Source organism: Trichomonas vaginalis, chromosome IV (assembly GCF_026262505.1).
Source record: "Trichomonas vaginalis G3 chromosome IV, whole genome shotgun sequence".
In the NCBI taxonomy this organism is placed as follows: domain Eukaryota; phylum Parabasalia; order Trichomonadida; family Trichomonadidae; genus Trichomonas; species Trichomonas vaginalis.
In genome coordinates, this window is record NC_067206.1 from 38,812,388 (window position 1) to 38,819,675 (window position 7,288).

At 31.1% G+C, this 7,288-nt stretch overlaps 1 protein-coding gene across 1 annotated transcript, besides 1 other annotated feature; it reads right to left on the minus strand.

The window, feature by feature from the left end:
* Window positions 1-5,430: part of a mobile genetic element that runs on past the window's edge.
* Window positions 814-1,512, minus strand: TVAGG3_0246080 (phage tail repeat-like family; the record flags this gene model as incomplete). The annotated part of the gene is made up of 1 exon (XM_051227859.1): window positions 814-1,512. The coding sequence occupies one exon, from the start codon at window positions 1,510-1,512 to the stop codon at window positions 814-816; it is 699 nt and encodes a 232-aa protein (XP_051112845.1).
* Window positions 5,431-7,288: the final 1,858 nt, after the last annotated feature.

Below are 7,288 nucleotides of genomic sequence, written 5' to 3' on the forward strand. Positions count from 1 at the left end.
ACATGGTAGCACCTTCAGTTCTTCAAAAATAATTCATAACTGCCTTCCTCCTGCTGTGTTGTCAAAATGTCATGTTGTCACACTTTTTCAGAGAAGTTAATTAACCTGGTAGCACATGGTAACATGGTAGCACCTTCAGTTCTTCAAAAATAATTCATAACTGCCTTCCTCCTGCTGTGTTGTCAAAATGTCATGTTGTCACACTTTTTCAGAGAAGTTAATTAACCTGGTAGCACATGGTAACATGGTAGCACCTTCAGTTCTTCAAAAATAATTCATAACTGCCTTCCTCCTGCTGTGTTGTCAAAATGTCATGTTGTCACACTTTTTCAGAGAAGTTAATTAACCTGGTAGCACATGGTAACATGGTAGCACCTTCAGTTCTTCAAAAATAATTCATAACTGCCTTCCTCCTGCTGTGTTGTCAAAATGTCATGTTGTCACACTTTTTCAGAGAAGTTAATTAACCTGGTAGCACATGGTAACATGGTAGCACCTTCAGTTCTTCAAAAATAATTCATAACTGCCTTCCTCCTGCTGTGTTGTCAAAATGTCATGTTGTCACACTTTTTCAGAGAAGTTAATTAACCTGGTAGCACATGGTAACATGGTAGCACCTTCAGTTCTTCAAAAATAATTAATTATTGAATAACCTGAAACCATGAGACTTTGTCTCCGGACTCTTTGAGTCACTTAACGTAAACATTTATTTCTGCAGTTCATCCATTACTTCATTACCTAATTAATTACAGACATAAAATATATTTAGTTCATTCGGTAAGCCTTGACCCAAAAGTCTGGGCTCAAGCGCGTTCAATGAACGCGGTACCATGCGAATACAGTCACAAATGGTGGTATGTAATCTTTACCCGAGCCTGTTGGATTTGTTGTGAAAGTGTGTGAATGATTACCTGCGGTTCCACAGAAAATACCTGTGCTTGAATCTACTGGGTCAGTTGTGATATCATATCTATTCATTCCCCATCTATCCGAACCCGCTGCAAGATTTGTATAACCTCTTTTTGTTATTGAATGTGAATGATTTCCTGTTGTGTTTGTAGTTCCTGTATGAGTGTGCGGTGGATGGTTTGCTTCTTTAATTTTCTTCGAACCTCCTGTTTGCTTTGAATATCTAGCACAGTATAAGAATTTATCTACAATCTGCTTCCACGCACCAAAACCTAAAACTGTTGATGGATTTGTTGAGTTCATTGACGTATAAATAGAACCAACAGGATATAATGTTTGAAGTATTTCATTTTTCATGCTTGTAATCACATCATTTACTTCCGACTTCTTTGCATAATTTTCATCAACATAAGTTTTATCTGCTTTAAGATCTAAACATCCTGAAACCCATTCTGTATCAGCTTTAACTTTAAAAGTCTCAAATGTCCATTCATGATACCATTCAACCTTTTCTTTAATTTCATTATCTTTTTCATCAACATAAACCAAATTTGCCTTCTTATTTAACTCACTATCCACATATTCCTTATCCACCTTCTTCATTATGTCATTTAGGAAACCTTCTATGAATTCCTCATTTAAATTAAATCTTCCAATCTTCAAAACTTTAGGAAATGCATTTAATGCGTAATATCTCTGTTCTTCTGGTGGAATTGATCTTATATCATCCGTTATTCCTTTAATTTTTGAATTCATAAATAAAATTTCTTTTATATTTGATATCACTGCACCACCTTTGCAAACGAATTCGAAATGTTCATTTTTCAATACTATCTCCAAATCTCCATATTTCAACCTTTGCGTTTGTTCTGCCGTCTTTGAATTATATGCATATATGGCGTATGTAATGGTCTGAAGGACCTGGGTGTTTTGCGCCTTAAGTTGCTGTTGTTTAATCATTTATTATGATTTAAAAATAAATATTTAATCCGTTATCTCATCGGCTATTTTCTCTATTTGAAATTGCCATAATATTTCATTCATAAATTCTAAATCACAATCAAATAGGTCAGTTATTCTAAATTTAATATTTGATAAATCTTTTGAATGAAGAATAAATGAATTCCCGGATAATTGAAATGGATATGATAAAGAAAATGTGTTTAAGTTGATGGATAAAATGTTTTGTATTGAGGGTAAGAGTTAGGGTCTAATGTTTTGATGTGAAAATCTCATTGGGGTATTAACTTTATCACATTTGATTAAAATGAAATTGGAACAGTGTCAGAATACAAAACATCCCCAACATCTTTTTCAAAATTTAATATTCCCAACAATGAACGAAGATGAGGAGTACAAAATTTAATTTTCAGCGGGAATTTAATAAGGTTATTTATTTCATCAAGTTCAAAAAGTTTATCGGGTTTTGATTTAAAATTTTCTTCATACCATACGATAAATGATTCATTTAAATAACTTAAAATCATGTTAATATCCCATTTCGCTATCACATTATTTATATACATATCATACGTTTTTTCAAGGTCATCTTTAATAAATGATATATAATCTGAAGGGTCTAAAAGAATGGGATTAAATTTACCACTCACAGAAACGAGAGTAACATTATAAATTCCGCTAACTGTTAAATTTAATTCACAACTATTATTCGAAATAATATTGATAATTGACATTTTATTACGAATAAAATATGGTAAAGCGTTATTTTCCAGTGATAAATAAAACTAGAATAAGATTACCTCAAAGAATTCATAAATTCAACGAATAAGAAATTCATTCATGTTATAAATTTTAGTGTTTTCAGAAAATATGAGTCAGTGTCATATTCATCAACAGGTTATATTTCACTTCATTCAAATTTAGTTCAATCAAACCCATATAATGACCATTTCATAAGATTTTCAGATGGTATTAAAAATGTAATTGATAGATTAAAATATGAACAGATTGACAATATCGAAATTTTTGGAATTTTGGTTTAAATATCCCGATGGAAAAAAGATTGAAGTTAAAGATAAAGCTGATACTATAACAAAAACAATTACAATGACCGATCCAGATAGTGGGGAACAAAAAGAAATAAAACAAACGATAGAAACTGGTGAAAGGTCAATTATTATTGATTATGATTCAAAGGATTATTATTCAATAATGTTAATGCTTGAATATTAAATAGCCTTAACAAAGAATTTTTCAAGTGATATTTATATTCATCAACTATTTTATTATAAATATCATTATATGTTTAAATGAAGTTCAGTTGTTGTTCCGTTCTTTGATATCTTAATTGTGCTAATATCCTTTATAGGATTTATTTTTGCAACTGTTCCGCAGCATGAAACCTCATCATCTATGAAAAATTGAATCTTAACGTCTGAATCTTGAACATCACAAAGAATGGCGATAATGTGAATTAATGATTCATAAGGTAAAATAATTAAACCGGATTGATCAATTAAATTTATTATTGAATCATAATTATTAATTATTATATCACGGTAAATTTTCATTAATTCAGAATTAATGTCTATTTTATATGGGTTCTCGATGTTTGATGAAAGAGGTGGGGGTATGTTGGATAAGTGGGAATTTCAACAGGTTCTTTACCGGGTTCAGATAAAATGATTGGGTCTCCATCTTCTTTATTTTGCTCCTCCTCCTTTTTCGGTAAGTCACGAGTTAATAAATTTGGTTGAGTTGCTGACCTTGTTAATTCAGGGCTAACATTAACTTTAACATTTTGAATAATTCGTGATTTATCATCATTTACGTTATAACCAACCGTAATCTCTGCTTTTGCGTTAGTGTTCTTTTGACTAGTGAAACGTCTTCTCATTTATATTCGAATAAAAAAATATATTTAAACTTTTATTTTGCTGGAACTTTTGAATCTATTATTCCCTGTATTTGTTCATGAAGTTGATTTTTAGCTGTTTCATCGAATTAATAGACCGAATATATTCATTAATTGCATTCTTATAATCATCTGATTTCTCAAATTTTCTTTTATCTGATTCCTTAACTAAATCATAAGTTAAACCTCGTTGCTGATATAATGGTTTCTTAATTAAATCTTTGAATGCTTGAGATAAAGCACCTGATGCAATTCTTGCTACTATAATTGGTTGGAATTGCTGTTTAAGTTCATCTTTAACATTTGCGAAAACGGATCGAATAAAGCAACTTTAAAGAATTTCTTAGCTGAAATTTCAGGTCTAATATTTGCATATTGACCATCAAACTGGTTAGAATATCGTGGTAATCCATCCGGTCCCTCTTCAATAGCATTTAATTCTTCATTGAAATAAGAATATGGATTATGACGGTATGAATTAATTGGACCATTTTCACCTTCTCCAATGATTGTTTAACAGCTTTTCCATTTTCATCAAATTGCATAGGATAACGTTCATTATATGCTTTACGTTTAGGATAATCAGATATAGTTAATTTATAACCATTTATGACTTTAATATTCCTTGACCATCAGTAACGAAAACTTCATTTATACCATCAGGTTTTCCATTTGGACCCGTAATGTCTGCTTCGTGTGCTTCCCAATTTGGACCTTGACGTTTGGCATATGCTTGAGCTTCTGGTAATGTTAAAACGTTTCTCATTTGTTTAACATCTTTTTGAAGACCAGCAACAATATGAACTAATTCTTTCATTCCATCAGGAACTTTCATAGTTCTATTATATGCACCCTTTTTGTTTGTCCCTTGTTTTAATGGAACCTGTAGAAGATTTACCATTTCTGTCATGTTTAATTATAAATAAAAAATAAAAATTAATTATAAAAAGTTAATCAAATTTAACACTTCCTTTATTTAAATCAACTATTATTTTTCCATGTTCACCTAATTGCTGATATTGTGTGTAAAGTTCATTAATGCTCATTGGTAAATTCACTTGATAAAGCATAACGTTCAACTTTGACGACTAAACCCACTGAAAATGAAAAGTGTTGATAGATTTGATTTAATGTTTGTGCTTAATGCTTTGAAATATTGAACAGCCATAAAGAATGAACACTGAATGTGTCGACATTGAGTTAATAACTGATTAAAATATGATTTCTCATTTGTTATTAGTTTTGATTTCACCGCATCATCTAGAAAAATGAGTGAATGCAAAAATTCTCTATCAAAATTTGAAATAGAAAGTGTTTCAAATAATTCATCCGTTGTTTATCAATAATTTTATCCTCTAATCCTTGCTTCTTGATTGTATTATATAATTCTTTATACATTAAAAAGTTTTTTAAATAATCTTCTGCTTCTTCTTGTGATAAATAAATAATTGGAATTTTGATTAAATGCTTTAAAGATTCAAATGTATCATCTGAAGGTGAACCTGAACGGTTGATATAAATTAACACATGTGAATAGGGGGAAGTGTTAGCAATAATGATAATTTGTTTTAATATCGTTAATGTTTTACCTTTATTGTTTACCAATTGCTGCAGTGATTGAATTTAAAACATTCAGAATATGGAATTTTCATTAATTTTTCCTTAGATAGAGCATTTCTATTATCACTCAATGCTTCATTAATCATATCATCTATGTCTGTATTATATACTCCTGCTAATTCTTCATAAGGGTGGATGAATTTAAATCCATTTAATCAAAAATAAATTTATAATTTTAAACATTTCTATTCATCAATATTTCATCATATGAACTTCTATACTGTGGTGGTCTACCTGTTGGATGATATTTCAAACCTTCATCCGGTGTCCATGTCCAATACGTAGTCCTAGTAAACCAAACCTGAGGAGGATTTGTCACCTTTGAACAGTAAGTGTCATTTTCACCCTGAATGATTGGATAAGCTTTCACTTGTACTGTAACTTGTGAGTTGAAAGTTTCTAATCCATCAAAGAATATACCCGCTCCATCACGTTGAACTGGAATAGTGCATAAGAATGAAGTTTGGTCTTTCCATGTTCTAGCTAATGGCGTGCCATCATCTCATTCAGTGGTCTAGTTAATGAGTCCTCGTATTCTTCTGTGCATTCATTCACTCCATCTAAATCAGAAGCTTGAAGCATACGTGTAAAGAATATGTCACCCACTGTGGTCATCGCTTGATCGGGGAAGTTTCTGGAATCTATAGTGACCTGAAGACCTCGAAGCATTGGATTTTCTAAAACTGTTCTTTGCATTGCATTCTTCGGAAATGTTAACACAACATCTGTAACATTATGAAGAGCGTATGAGAAATCTGAGCTAATACCTTCAGGAGTGATGCAACCTCCATTTAGTGAACGAACGTCAATATGTTGAGCTGGAATCATGAATGGATCTTCCTTACTGAATAAACGTGGTATTGCTTTAACTGATTCTTCAATTAAACCGTATCCTGGTTGTAATGCATTTATCCTCTAAAACTTCCATCTTTGTGCATGAAATAATAACGTCATCAACTGTTGCGTCAGCAGATGTAGCGGCTAAGCTTGTAATTAATTTGGCAGGAAGTCCGATTTGTTGGAATTTGCGATCATATTTATAAACATGATTCATAATCTTTTCATAATTTTCATCAGTTATCTTTTCATAAACGTAATTTTGTAAATCAGCAACTCTTAACGGGTCAACCTGACAAAATACTAAAGTATCCCTGAAAACATAATATTTAAGAATGATATCACCAAATGATTTAGGATAATCATCGAACGCCTGAAATGCTAACAAATCATTTACCGGAATAATCATATCAAAAGTGACATCAACTTCTTCATTTGCTTCTTGAAAACTTCTGAAGGGTCAATATATTTACCACATACTGAGTTATCATATTTTTGAACATTATTATATAACGAATGAACAAACTTTTTAACTTTCCTTTCTGATTTTGGTTTATATGTTGCAAATGCGAAAGATTCACGGGCGCAATCCATCTGAAGATAACCGGCATCACCTCTTTCGGTTTCTACTTCTAATTGTTTAAAGCTTTGATTTGATGATTTGTAACCAACGAATAAACGCATGCATTTAAAAGCGGCATCACATGTGAAAGCTTTATTTGAAACTAGAGTTGCTTTAACTTTGCGTTTAATATATGTGTCACCTAATTGGTTCACATCATGAGCCGGATTTGTAATTCTTAAATGAGTTTGTTTATCATCAAAATATGGAGCATCAGAGTCATAGCATGAACTTTCAAGTTCTCTATAATATCTTCTACCGTCATTCTTTGCGAATATTTCATTTATCTTTTCGAATGAATGAAACACATTTCCATTAATCGGTTTAGTGTTTGGCACCAAATAGTTAGTCGTCATTTATTAATAAATAAAAAATCAAAATTAAAAGATGAAAATGAATTTTTAATTTTAATGAAATAATCAACT